This window comes from Diadema antillarum, unplaced genomic scaffold (assembly GCF_040938485.1).
Source record: "Diadema antillarum isolate AM-2024a unplaced genomic scaffold, OU_Dant_1.0 scf00000081, whole genome shotgun sequence".
Lineage (NCBI taxonomy): Eukaryota > Metazoa > Echinodermata > Echinoidea > Diadematoida > Diadematidae > Diadema > Diadema antillarum.
Genome location: NW_027270970.1, coordinates 627,191 through 642,303, shown reverse-complemented (window position 1 = coordinate 642,303; position 15,113 = coordinate 627,191). Strand labels below are relative to the sequence as shown.

General features: G+C 37.8%; 1 protein-coding gene across 1 annotated transcript in view; it reads left to right on the top strand.

The window, feature by feature from the left end:
- The first annotated feature begins 7,293 nt into the window (after window positions 1-7,293).
- The window catches only part of LOC139717695 (non-structural maintenance of chromosomes element 3 homolog), a 30,784-nt gene continuing 22,964 nt past the window's right edge, over window positions 7,294-15,113 (top strand). Inside the window, exons 1-3 of the mRNA XM_071629197.1 lie at window positions 7,294-7,486; window positions 8,947-9,010; window positions 10,449-10,528. Of these exons, the coding sequence (XP_071485298.1) occupies window positions 7,325-7,486; window positions 8,947-9,010; window positions 10,449-10,528 (306 nt within the window). The 5' untranslated portion in view covers window positions 7,294-7,324. The remainder of the gene's footprint in view (window positions 7,487-8,946; window positions 9,011-10,448; window positions 10,529-15,113) is intronic.

Genomic DNA, 15,113 nt, shown 5'->3' with positions numbered 1-15,113 from the left:
TATCACTGCTGAGTGCACAAGTCTGTTGCATGCCACAGAATCCTCTATCCGAGAAGTGGCAAGAGTAATAGGGAAACTGATTGCTACCTTTCCTGCAGCCCAATATGGGCCCCTCTACTACAAAATCTTGGAAAAAGAGAAGATTTTGGCATTGAAGGCCAATAAAGGTCATTTTGATAGGAAAATGAGCTTGTCTAGTAGAGCCAAACAGGAACTTAAGTGGTGGATTGATCACATACAGTACACCTCTAATCCTATCGACAGACCCAGGCATACAATAGAATTGCGCACTGATGCGAGTGGGTCTGGTTGGGGAGCAACAGACATGTGCACAAACATAGGGGGACGATGGAATGAAGTGGAAAGAGGAAAGGCTGTTAACAATGAGAAAAATTATCTAGAAACCCTTGCAGCAGGATTGGCATTGAAGTCCTTTTGCTCTAACCTGAGAAATGTTCATGTTCTCATTAGAATGGATAATACAACTGCAGTCTCATATATCAACAATATGGGGGGCTTCAGATCCCAGGAATGCAACAATTTGGCACATGATATTTGGGAATGGTGTATTGAAAGACAGATTTGGATCACAGCCGCCTACTTGCCAGGACGGCTCAATACCACAGCAGACTTCATGTCAAGGAAGTTTAATGATCGAACAGAGTGGATGCTTAACAAAACCCAATTTACAGAAGTGGTAGAACATTTCGGCCTCCCTGAAATCGATCTTTTCGCTTCCAGACTTAATGCACAGCTACCCAGGTATATCACTTGGCAGCCTGATCCTTCGGCAGAGAATGTAGATGCATTTACAGTGGATTGGGGTCCATTATGGTTCTATGCTTTCCCTCCCTTCTGCCTTATCCCTAAATGTCTGCAAAAGATAAGGGCAGATAAAGCCACAGGGTTGTTAATAGTACCAAACTGGCCTACACAATCATGGTTCCCAGCACTTCAGGACATGCTGACTGAAAAACCACTTGTCCTATGTAGACATGCACAACTTCTTGTTCAACCTGTGTCTTTTATGCCCCACCCCTTACACAAACATTTGGATTTGCTCTGTTGCAGGCTTTCAGCCAACCCTTCAGGTCGCAGGGATTGAGTGCAGGGACCGTCAAGGTCATCGTAGCTTCTTGGAGGAAATCTACACGACAGCAATATCATAGCTTCATCAGCAAATGGAAAGTTTTCTGCACTGCCAACAACATTAACTATCTCCAGACCTCATCGGAATGGGCACTAGAATTTCTTTCAGACTTGTTCCATAAGGGAGCCAGCTACGGTACTATAAACTCTGCTAGAAGTGCACTGGCTTCTTTTCTGACACTCACAGACAGTTCGTTTTCCATAAGCACTCATCCTCTAATAACTAGATTTGTGAAGGGAGTCTTTCACTTACGACCCCCCAGACCACGCTACACGGAGGTGTGGGACGTTAGAACTGTCCTCGACTATCTGAGGAGGAAATCACCTGCAGGCGAATTGGGTTTTAAAGAGCTAACGTTGAAAGTGACAATGTTATTAGCGCTTCTCTCAGCACAGCGGGTGCAGACATTGAATGCTTTGAGAATAGACAAGATGACATTCAAAGACAACTCTGTCAATTTCGTCATTGATGACTTGTTAAAGCACCACAGACCTGGTAATACAGGCCAAGTCGTTAGCCTAAGAGCGTACCCTCCAGACAGACGAGTTTGCATTGTACGATACCTTCGAGAGTATCTGAGAAGGACTCAGATCATTAGGAAGGACCAAAAGTATCTGTTAATAAGTTTTTGTAAACCGTATCACAGGGTTTCTACCCAAACTTTGTCACGATGGATTAAGACAGTTATGACAGAAGCTGGGATTGACACCAGCTTGTTCTCGGCACACTCCACGAGAGCAGCCTCAGCGTCTGCTGCCCAGAGGAAAGATCTGCCTGTACATGAGATTTTGGCACAGGCAGGCTGGAGTAACGAGAAGACATTTCAAACATATTACGCGAAACCCCTCAGGAATGAGAATAGGGGTTTCAGCCATGCAGTATTATCATAAAAGGTAAAGCCATACATTGTACCCCTTGTGGTAATTATGGTCATTGGCACAGTTCTGTGTGGCCAAAAAATGTGACTACCAGCTTCAAAGTCTCCTATTATTACTCTTTATGCATCGTAGTCTCTTTCGAGACTTCCGAAATAAAATAGAAAATTTAAATGAGAACTTACCTGTTTGAAATTTAAATTGTATTTTATGAGGAAGGCGAAGGAAGAGACTACAGTCCCTCCTCTCCCACCCTTCTTCATAATCTCAGGTAGTTCTCAATAGCAGTAGGATGACTGCTGGTATTGGTATTCACATTTTTCGGAGCTACTAATATTGCTGGACGCGCGTGCGGGCTCTCCTATTATTACTCTTTATGCATCGTAGTCTCTTCCTTCGCCTTCCTCATAAAATACAATTTAAATTTCAAACAGGTAAGTTCTCATTTAAATTTTCTATTTTCTTCCACAGTGAAATCTTCCGGTTTTCGGGCAAAGAAGTCAGCTGCCATATGGCCTGCCTTGTCCTTTAAACTCTCTGTGTTGACTTTGCTCCATATCAGTATGTCTCTAAAAGACTTGACTGGAAGTCTAGTCTTAGAAGTAACCGTAGCTGAGACGAGACTCACTTTGTCAGCGGTCCATTTTGCTTGCTAAGTCCACCTAAAAAGTATTAAGGTCTAGTAGCTCAGTAGAGGTACTGGCAATACTGCAATAGGCAATGGACCTCTAGAATGCCTAAAAATATAAAAATAGACAAAATTGTATCAAAATCGAAATAATACATTTACTCAATGGCGCAATAGCAATACCGGGGGGTGCACTAAGTCAGCTTTGATGGCCTGCAATCTTGAATTTTTTGAGTGATTGATCTAAATTTTGTCTTAAACTTTCTATAGTTCTAGCAAGGTTGGTGCCAAGTTTCAAGCTTCTAACAGTTACCAGTTAGAGTTCTACCTCTATGGAATGCCATTAGGGAAACAATACAAAATTCATTTCACTCCAGCCAATATTCATTTCACTTTTAACAAATACATTTCACTCACCAACATTTATTTTACTTTTTACAAAAATACATTTTACTTTTATAAATATTCATTTCACTTTTTACAAAAATACATTTCACTTTTAAATGAAAATTCATTTCACTTTTCACAAAAATACATTTCACTTTTTAAATAAAAATTCATTTCACTTTGCACAAAAATACATTTCACTTTTAAATAAAAATTCATTTCACTTTTCACAAAAATACATTTCACTTTTAAATAAAAATTCATTTCACTTTTCACAAAAATACATTTCACTTTTAAATAAAAATTCATTTCACTCTTCACAAAATGTATTTCACTTTTTAATCAAAAACATTTGACTTTTCACAAAAATTCATTTCACTTTTCAAGAAAAAAATAAATCATTTCATTTTTCCGTTAAAAAAATCATTTCACTTTGGCGTACCATATCACTCTGACGAAACCATTTCACTCTGATAAAACCATTTCACTCTGATAAAAAGATGAAATACGTTCCTCTTTTTTCCCGGCCAAAAGGTGGCGCCAGTCTAAGGGGAGTCACAGTGCCATGGCACTTTGTTAGCACTGAGCTGAAGTGAGTGGCGCATGGCATGCAGTACCTAGATTTAGCGCGATACGCCGGCGCGGCAACAACGCGAGGCGAGCTAGCAGTCGACGGCCCTCGCCTTGGCCTCACTCACATGCACGCTCGTGCTGTTTAGTTATATGCATACTACATCGAGAATTGAATCTACGCCTGACTTGCTGAAGAATGCATGCATCTTGGACTGGAATGGAGGGTTCGATTTTATACTCATTTTCAAAGTTGGGTACCGTACGGTATAGGTACGTTTCAGGCCCGTAACTAGGGGGGGGGGGGGGGGGGGTTTGAAAGAACCCCCCCGCTAGCGAGCAGGCTCCGCTTGAACCAAAGAAAAAAAAAGTGAAAACTTCTTCCCGGGCAAATCTCCAAATACGACAGAAGAATGTCTTTTAAAGATAAAACAACAACAACAACAACAACAACCAAAAAAACAAACAAACAAAAAAGAGCCAGCATGACCCAAACTCAACTAACGTCTCTTGCGCTTCTCCATCTTCACTACCACAAAGTGATCAACCTGGAAGAGGTGGTTGATATCTTCAGCAACACAAATGGAAGAAGGATGATGCTGAACTTGGTATATAGGTGTAAGAACAAGAGCACCAGAAGCGGGGGAGGGGGAGGGGTTGCAGGGGTGGCACTTGCCCACCCCCCCCCCCCCAAAAAAAAAAAAAAAAAAAAATTAAAATACATAAATAAATAAATAAAAAATAAAAAAAAAAAATAAATTTTTTTTTGGGGTGGGGCAAAAAAGTTCCCCCCCCCAAGTGCTCCCTGTAATAAAGTAAAAGACCAATATGAACAATAAAGGCACTTTTTTTTGTCTAAAAGGTGTCAATTTCATAACTGAAAATGCAAAATTTACGCCCCTAACAGGGCGAAAATCATAATTCATTATCAATATACATTATAATACCTGTACACTATAATATTTATTATTTACTTATGAGTAGATTTAGTGTATAGATGGTAGCCTCGCATCCTCGAGTGTGCCCCCTGAGACATACCTTTAGTAAACCTTACATTTTCCCTTTCTTTGATTTGATTTATTTCTGCTTAATTCCGGTTACATCAGATATGATTATGTACACGTCATTCATGACAAACAGTTTTCCCTTTCTTCTATGCTTTTTAGCAATATAAGAATGATTTTTATTGCTCGAACGATGCGATCACGTTTAAGCTTTTAATGAATACATTTCAGACGAATGGCAAAGTGAAAGTGGCTCGCTCGCTCTGCCCGTACATAGTAAAATGAACAGTTTTCATAAGTTATATGATGATAGTCCTTCGCAGTGATGTTTGTTTTATGAAAACTGTTCATTTTACTATATTTATGTACAGGCAGAGCGAGCGAGCCACTTTCACTTTGCCATTCGTCTGAAATGTATTCATTAAAAGCTTAAACGTGATCGCATTGTTCGAGCAATAAAAATTATTCTTATACCGGGTATTGCTAAAAAGCACAGAAGAAAGGGAAAATGTAAGGTTTACCAAATGCATGTTTCAGGGGGCACACTCAAGGATGCGAGGCTACCATCTAATCACTACATTTACTCATAAGTAAATATGTATAGGTATAATGTATATTAATAATTAATTATGATTTTCGCCCCGTTAGGGGCGAAAATTTTGCCTTTTCAGTTATGAAATTGACACCTTTTAGACAAGAAAAGTGCCTTTATTGTTCATATTGGTCTTTAAATAATTGATCAATTATTTGTTACAGGGAGCCCTGGGGGGGGGGGGGGGGGGCAAAACCGTTTTGGCCCCCAAATTTTATTTTATTTTAGGTTATTTATTTATTTTTTTTTATTTTTTATTTTATTTTTTTTTTTTGGGGGGGGGGGCAAGTGCCACCCCTGCAACCCCTCCCCCTCCCCCGCTTCTGGTGCTCTTGTTCTTACACCTATATACCAAGTTCAGCATCATCCTTCTTCGATTTGTGTTGCTGAAGATATCGACCACCTCTTCCAGGTTGATCACTTTGTGGTAGTGAATATGGAGAAGCGCAAGAGACGTTAGTTGAGTTTGGGTTATGCTGGCATTTTTTTTTATTATTATTTTGGTTGTTGTTATTGTTATATCTTTAAAAATCATTCTTCTGTCGTATTTGGAGCTTTGCCCGGGAAGAAGTTTTCACTTTTTTTGTTGTTCAAGCGGACCCTGCTCGCTAGCGGGGGGGTTCGTTCGAACCCCCTGAACCCCCACCCCCCCCCCCCCCCCCCAGTTACGGGCCTGAAACGTACCCATACCGTACGGTACCCACCTTTGAAAATGAGTATTGCGATAAATCGAACCCTCTATTCCAGTCCAAGATGCATGCATTATTCAGCAAGTCAGGCGTAGATTCAATTCTTGATGTAGTATGCATGTAACGGCACGAGCGTGCATGTGAGTGAGGCGAGGCGAGGACTGTCGACTGCTAGCTCGCCTCGCGTCGCTTCCGCGCCAGCGTAGCGCGCTAAATCTAGGAACTGTATAGCCAGCCGGCCGGCCGGCCACTCACCTCAGCTCAGTGCTAGCAAAGTGCCATGGCACTGTGACTCCTCTCAGACTGGCGCCACCTTTTGGCCGCGAAAAAAGAGGAACGTATTTCTTTTTTTTTAATCAGAGTGAAATGGTTTTAGTGCAGTGAAATGGTTTCGTCAGAGTGATATGGTACGCCAAAGTGAAATGATTTCTTTTTTTACGGAAAAATGAAATGATTAATTTTTTTCTTGAAAGTGAAATGAGTTTTTGTGAAAAGTCAAATGTTTTTGGTGAAAAAGTGAAATACATTTTGTGATGAGTAAAATGAATTTTTATTTAAAAGTGAAATGTGTTTTTGTGAAAAGTGAAATGAATTTTTATTCAAAAGTGAAATGTATTGTTGTGAAAAGTGAAATGAATCTTTATTTAGAAGTGAAATTAATTTTTATGAAAAGTGAAATGAATTTTTATTTAAAAGTGAAATGTATTTTTGTGAAAAGTGAAATGTATTTTTGTAAAAAGTAAAATAAATGTTGGTGAGTGAAATGTATTTGTTAAAAGTGAAATGAATGTTGGCTGGAGTGAAATGAATTTTGTATTGTTTCCCTAATGGAGTTCCATATACCTCTATTTGAAAAATATTTTTTGCTTCATCTCATCTGCTTCAGAAAAATCTACTTTAAAATATTATAGCGATCAGTTAAGCCAAATACATAAGTGTACAACCATATAGTATAGTGTATAGTCAAATGTTAAAATGTGGAAGTGGAACAATAAGTAAGACCTGTTTGTACTCCCTCTGCTGTACTTACTACTGGACTCTACTCCGCAAGTAGACAGCTACTACTAACTAGATTAGACTAAAGTAAATTAGAGTTCTACATAGAGTGTTTTAGTGTTGGCAGACACAGAACAAAGCAAGCTGAAGTGATTGCAGATTGGATCGTTTCTTTTGCTACAGAGTCACAATGTTACATTGTTATTGTACAACACTATGGCTGTAAATTTATTGCTTCTTATTCTGCAGTTGTATTCTTGTGTTTATGCATGTGACATATCAGAACACCCTCCCCCCCCCCCCCCCAAAAAAAAAGGAATTGTGAACCACCACTTGAAAGTTCTGTTTAATTTTATATTATGCCTTACCTCTTGTCTGAAAAGATTGCTTCACTGGTCTAGATCTACAAGTCTAGGCCTATTATAGCTCCAAGATGCCACGTGATCACAGTGCCCCTCGTCCAGGCCGGAGGAGAGTGGAAGAAGAAGCCACAAATCACACCATGTCACAGAGTCAGATGACACAACAGTCCCAGTCTCTGACACAGGCCCAGAGGGCAGCAGACAGTTTGCCGCCTGACGTCATCAATAGAAGAGTGAGCAAGCATGATTGATCTTTCTCCACCTGTAGAACTACCATCATTTCTTAACTTTAGCTTTTTGTCACATTGTCGCTTTTTTATCACATTCAAAGGGATGAAGAAACACTTGGGAATTTAAGTATGTTGTTGCTGTCAAAATGATCACCATGCTATAAACTATATTTGGATTATTGGTTCTTTACTGTTTAGGGAAAAATTGAGTAGGCCTATTGCAAGTTCATTTAAAATACCCACAGATTAATTTCTAAAACAAAAAGAGGATGGAGTCATTGGAGTTGTAATCATATTTTGGTTCATGTTTGATTTTTTTTTTTTTCCTGATGTGAGAAATTAGGAAAATATTTTCATGGGGTATTTTTTCCTTCTGGTAGGCAATGTATTAAGAGTTATGATTAAAAAACAACAACACAAAAATGAGTTGTGTTCTTTAGAGGTCTTTTTTTATTTCTTTTTTTTAAAAGGAATTTAGAGAGATTTACAGTGGGGTTCATATCGCATTTTAGCCAGGGACGATCACTTGTAAACCTGAAGAAAGAAATTAAATGCACATTTGATTCAAAGGTTTCAAAGATCTACCTAGTTGCATTCATGTGGACAGAGAAATAAAAACATCTTTGGAGTATCATATTTAAAAAGTTCTCATATGCACAGAAATAACTTCAAACATTTTTGTTGCCATGTAAGTCCGAACTAAGTGTAGGTGAACCCCATTAAAATATGTTTGGATGCAGCAAGATTTTATTATTACAAGGTGATTTTCATATGGATGGTAGGATTCCGAGGAAAGAGTAAAACATTCTCTCCCTCTCCTCACCTCCATCTACAGTGTATTTCTGCAAGATGCTTACACTCACTGACACACAAAGAAACTGAATATTCATACTGAATAGTTTGGTAGTTCACTGTAAGGTACACGGTTGTAACAATGTCAACACATCTACATGTACTTTAATATCAAAATATGTGTATTCTGCATCTAATCAAAATGCAGGGTAATATGACACAGACATGTTTGCTAAAAAGATGACTCATGAGCAAGTAGGGCTGAATATGTCCTGATCATCTGCAGTTTTATATTGCGTGTACATGTATTTATGTAGTCAACTTTTCAGTGTGTGTTTTTATGAGATTTTGTTATTACTATATATAGAAAATTCATATAGTCCCGACTCTCTTGTTATAACAAGGTTCACCTGCATAGATCTCCTTTCCTGGAAAATTTTTGGCTTTCATTCAAAGCTTTGAGTACTCTCCTAGATTCAGATTTCTTAGCACTTTGTGTAGAACATTGTATTCATTCTCTCAAGATATCTTTTAATGGCCAAAATTCAAGACTACAGAACTGAACCAAAGTCTTGAGAACCCTATCATTGGAAGCATATCTAACAATTCAAATAAATTGCTGAGATACAGCATGAAACCAATATTTTGTGTTCTTCTGAATTGCTCCACAGGTCAGTGACTTTGTGCAATACATGTTGATCATGGAGACAAAGAAACTTCCAGTGAAGAGAGCAGGTAGGTTTTAAAGTGCACTATAATTACACTAGTGCCATCCCTTTTGTGTTTTTTTTTCTTATTCATTTCCCCCTTTTCCCATGTTATTAACAGAAATATGTGTTTTGCCTTTAGATACATGTGTATACATATGTTTCATTAGCCGTGGTCACACTGGCAGAAGATCGCAAAGTTTAAGATTGCGATCTTAAAGATCTTGAAGTTTTGCCAGTGTAACCACACACTTCCAGCGAAACTTCTCCCGTAACTTCTCCCGAAACTTCCCACAAAAACTTCCCGCAAAACTTCTCATTCAAACTGAGGATATTTCCCAGACCCCTGCCAGTTTTCTCAATCTTTGGGCAGTGTGAATCCTAGCATCTGAAACATGAAAGTTTGTCACGTGACCAGTCCACCATCTGTTTGCAGGCTGTGCCTTCAAAGCGTGCCGTCATTGTGATGTACAGATGTTCATTGTTACATCACAATCTGACTAGCCATCAGACAGCGCATTCTTTCTTCTTTCTTGCGCATACGCACCAGTGACCCAAACTTTGAGAACTTAAAGATCGAAAAGTTTGGCTGCCAGTGTGGAGGGACAAACAAAGATCGCAAAGACATCGCGATCTTAAACTTCGTGATCTTTTGCCAGTCTGACCATGGCTATTGTGCATTGGTGTGTTGTTGTTTTTAGTTCGTTTTTTTTTTTTTTTTTTTTTTTTTTTTTGTCTCCAGAGTTTGGCGATTGGTGATTTGATGTCAAATTTAACTTATATGGCCTGCTGTACAGATATTACTTTCTTCTACAGAAGTTTTATTTGACCAAGGGCCAAACTTTATAAAAACATAACATTTGAATCAAAGAGTGAAATGAAATTATATGAGGTATAGATCCAAATCAATCCAACATGGTAGAGTTTGATAGGTTGGGTTACTAGTAATTTTCACATTTTATTTCAAGTGTACAATTGATTGTATCATACTGATTCGATTGCACAGGTCTGTAGATTAACTGATAAATAGCCTTTGAGTCTAGCGGAAACATGACTGAATGAAACGACTGGATGAACATACATGGTTGTAGCAAAATCCTTCAAGGATGAACAGTGGTTGCTACGGTTACCTTTTGTTGACTCTGCTCAACAATGTCCACAGACCATGTACGGGTGTACTTATTTCTGTTTGCGACAAATATTTTGTGAGGTTTTTATTTTCAGAAATTTTGCGAGTCAGGTGCTATTTGCCAAAAATATTGACTCTGATCCCGGCATGAATGTGACATGCAGGCATACATTTCTCCATACAGTACTGCACTCCACTATCATGAATTTAGCCACTCGCGAAATTCGCAAAAATTTAGACTTCCTAAATATATGGAGTATACATTACCTCACATTCTGATGGACATGTATGTTCATGTAATTTATGTTGATAAGCAGACTTGTCCTTTTCTCACCAGATCTGAATAAGAATGTCATGAAGGAGCACAAAAATATTTTACCGGAAGTGATGCGCAGAGGAAAACTCATACTTCATGACGTAAGTGTGACTTGATATTCACATAAACTATTACCCCTTCCCATCTCTTATAGTACAGCTGTGCAAAGAAGCAGTGTTTTAGTAAATTCCTCAGTATAACTTTTGTGTAAACAAATTTGTGTTCTATGATGGAGCTGTGATAGAAATAAAAAGTTTGATGATATATTTCATACGTTGCTTTCTTGAGAATGAAAAAGGTGTCGCTGCGGTAATGTAAAGGAAAACTCTGGATTTTGCATTTGAACATCTATGAATTGGTTATGTTAGAAACAGAGTTACAGGATTTATGGTGATCAGGATAAGGAATAAGAATTATTTCAAATTCATAACAAATCACAGTGAACAAGGGTGATGACATAGTAGCTTCATATAAGAATGCAGGATTGGGTGCTCATGGAAGCAGAGCAAAAGAAAGCATGCATAAATTCTACACCAGTTAAGTTGTTAAGCAAGCGGTATTGTAATGGAATATGTGAGCTTTGTATGCCATCATCTTAGTTCAGTTTAATTTGTTATGGGTTTTCAGAATATTGGTTCATCTGCTCAGGGACCATAATAATTTCCACAAATCTATACATGGCTCTATCAATTTATTTACTACATGATGTGAAATTATGAAAATTGCCTGGAATTCTCCTCTTAACCTCATGAACGCTTGCATTTATGAGATGCGTCTACACTGAGTGTTGTATCAGAAAAATTTATTTACTGATGATGGTAAATCAGAGAAAACCCTTTTTTTTAACAAGATATGACAAGATTATATGATTAGACCATGACTGTTGGTCCAAATGAACTCTATTTGTTCCCAGGATTATGTTGGAATTCTTTGAGTTCAGAAAAATAGTGTCATGTGTTTGCTAGAAATGAAATGAATTTTGAAACTTGAGGTAGTTATGTACAGTAATGGCTGTGCCACCCTCAATGTTTCAGTAGTCACCTTTCATACACCGTACTGAGTCAACTCTGCTGTGTATGTCTACAGTAGCTTTAAGTGAAATGCTGCCCTCTTGTGAGATGTTCTTTATAGTAATGGAAATCGAGTCTCTTTTCAAGTCAATGTAAAACTTTGATGAAAAGGATCCCTAATGACCTGAGGCATAACACACGACATCCACCCATTACAGAATGCTGTCAGTCCAATCAAAATATGCTAATTTTCTGAACCTGGATCTTTTCTCCCAGGCACTTGTCGCTCAATATGTTGTGGGCAACAATTACTCAATCTCTATGAAATTGCATTCTTCCCGATGTATTGTGTATTATTGTAAAAGCAAAAAAATGAATAAAATAAAAAGAAATAATAATGTCACTAGGAATGTAGCTTGAGATGTACATATTATTCTGTGTTTACAATACTGGAGAATACTGGATAGTGTTATATTTCCATTGTTTCCAAAACACACACAAAAAAAAAAAACAACAAAAAAACATAAACACATTTTTCTATTTTTCTAGTACAATTAATGTATAAAATCAAGTAAAAATTGATTTTCTTTGCTGTAGTAAGAAATAGAATAAAACTGGCCAATGTTTGGGTACTGTAATGAAAATTCATGCTAATATAATATGAGAAATTGTTTGAATTGTCATACACTATCTCTTCCAGTCATACAGACCTCTCAGAAAGATGTAAGAATTGTTTAAAGGTTATTTTGATAATTTTCATAATAATTTACAATTGAGAACTATGTCACGTTTCCATTAACCAATACTGTCAAAAGAATCACATTGCATCAAAATGTGTGTGTGTGTGCCGTGTCACATATGTGACACTGCACCTCAAAACAAACAAAAAGTCGCCAGACATGCAATTTTAGTTATGACCACATTCTGAAAGAGCAGACTTTAAGCTTTAAAATGATGTATAACTCAAATCAAATGGACTCTCCTAACCTATCTAAATATTAGAAAGAAAGCACAAACTCAGGAAAAGTGTGAACTGAGAAAAGAGGCTCTGAATTACAGTGTCTATTTAAGCGCTTCATCTTTACCAAACCGTGCTGGCTGTGCAATGAATGGGACAAAAAACAGGAAGTAAACCACCAGAGTAACAACAATGAAGGGATTATCAGATTAAATTGAAATTAAACTTGCCTCATTAACACATTCTGTCCATAATTAATGCCAACTTTCAAAGCAGTAGCACTATCCTTTCAAAAGTTATTAGAGTTGAAAGTGAAGAGTGTGGACAAGGTTTTTCAGAAATGAAAAAGGGATTCTGAAGACACACCTAATCACACTATTCTATCAAAAATGTTCGAGATTAACTGCTAAAAAACACACTTTCCTGCCCGTTTTATGATACCACATTTTAGCATAATGTAAATGAAGACCCACTCTTTCAGAAAATATGAAAAAGTCAAGTTCGGCTAGGTTGACCCATTTCACTTGTTTTCAGTCCTCACACAAAATCAGTGTGTGCGACTTTATGTTCGTTTTGAGGTGCACGGTCACATATTGAACAAATAAATGACAGTCAAATACATGAGAGATATCCAATAAAGTGAGGTTGGTTACACATGTATGAATACCTTGACAATATTTGGTCCCTTTTTCTTCTTCATACAACCAATGTATTTCTCCTTTTCTGATGCACACTATGCTCACACTGCTAGAGTGGTTGTCATTAACCCATTGAGGACAGGCTTGATGCAACATGCATTTCCCATGGACACCTGCCCTTGTATACTCAGGACTAGTGTTCAATGGGTTAAACTGTCTCATACCTTGGCAAGTGACAACATTGCATGTGAGTCAGGGCTTAAGGAAACACACCAGCTTGGATTAATATGGTTGATGTGGTTATGTGGTCCTGGGCCGCAGAGACTGAGAGGTAGATTGAAGAGGTGACAATCTGAGCTGAAGTCACTGTAGTTTTATTTTTAAAAATGAGATGGGAAAGGGTGTGACCAAAGGGAACTTTTGTGAATCACACTTACCTACATGCAATCAAAGAAAGAAAGAAAAAAAAAGCTCAGGTGCTCTGCTGAATATGTTACGTCTTAAAGAGTAGTCCCGAGTATACTTGGTCAGGTGTCTACAGGAAATGTGTGTGATGGCAAACCAGCTCATCTTCAATGAGTTAGGAAGGCAGGGGGACTACTTTTCCCCCATTTCCTCAACTTATTCGCATTATGGAGTTTGTTAGCATATTTGTTTGTTTTTTATGTGAATTAATAGGCCTGAAATCTAAGTACTTGTGGAATTGTACCATAATGCTGAAAACTGTAATGCTGGTCAAATCGTGTGTGTATGAGATAAAGTGCTGAGGTCATTATATCACAAGGTTATTATCACACCATTGTACAGAATGTACTGTAAAAGGCAGTCTTGCTGTTACATGTTGTACATGTATAATTTGTACCTGTATATGTCTATGTCCATCATTATGTATAAATCCAAAGTCAGACTGTGGTAGGTAACAGGAAAACACACCTGTTAACCTTGGACCATCCCCTGTCTGTGATGTTAAGGGTTGGTAGGCTGTAGATCACGTTAATGCATTTAAAACCTGTAGATAACCTGCAGTTATATGAGATGGGGTAGAAGGTGGTGTGGGTGGGGGTCATTCAGGTGGGGCAAAGTTATGTATCTATGCCAAATATGGCCTTGCTATTGAATACAGTTTGTTTTATACTGCATTATTATTGTACAATGTATGTATTTGAGAATCAATTACAGGTAGTTAGATTGAGCATGTCATTGGAAAAAGTGTTTAGGATTTGATGAAGCAACCATATGGATGGAATTAAAAACTGTAAAAATCTCACTGTGTACTTTTGGAGTTTTGGTATATTTAGAAAAAAAAAAAGGTCTTGAATGAGAAAATAGAATGAGCTTGCCCTCAGTCAATCCCTGATTCATGTTTCAGATGCACTTTCCAGTGTTTGCTGTTACCATGACAGCAGCCAAACAACAATCAATCAGTCGTAATCATTGTGGCTGGTGCTGTGGTAACCACAGGTATTTGAAGTTATAATGATTGTAGTTGATAAAATGTTTAAACAGGGCCTATGTCTGCTATAAACCAAAGGTGTACATGTAAGCTGAACATGGCTGTATGTTGAGAGTGCTGAAAAGGTTTGATTGGCAATAAGTCATTTCTGAGTGATGTTGAGGGGGACATAGGGTGGTAAAAGCAGTGTTTATGCATCAGTTAGGGTGTGAGTGAAGGAGGTCATTAGTCTCATGTTTTAAAAAAAAATCAGAGTGAACACAAAATCTTTGGGAGATTTTATTGGCATCAGTGTGTATCATAACACATGCTAGTACTCAAAAGAGACAGGCTGTTCTAGGCTTTTCCTACTGGTTTTATGTTGGACGCAATGGTAGTAGACACCCGTACTTTTGAAGACCAATGTAGGCTATTGTAGGTGTTGATTAGTTGCTGTACATTGGTAATTACACAAGATTTTATTTGTGTATGGAACTATAGTTTTATGATCACTGGTTGCTTTATGCAGGGTATACAAAATTTTAGTGATAAAAGCAAGGAAACCATGGTCTCTTGTCAAATGTTTGACTACCTTGATTATTTAAAAGATGCACAGTGTATAGGTCTATTTTATTGAAGGTCTTCACA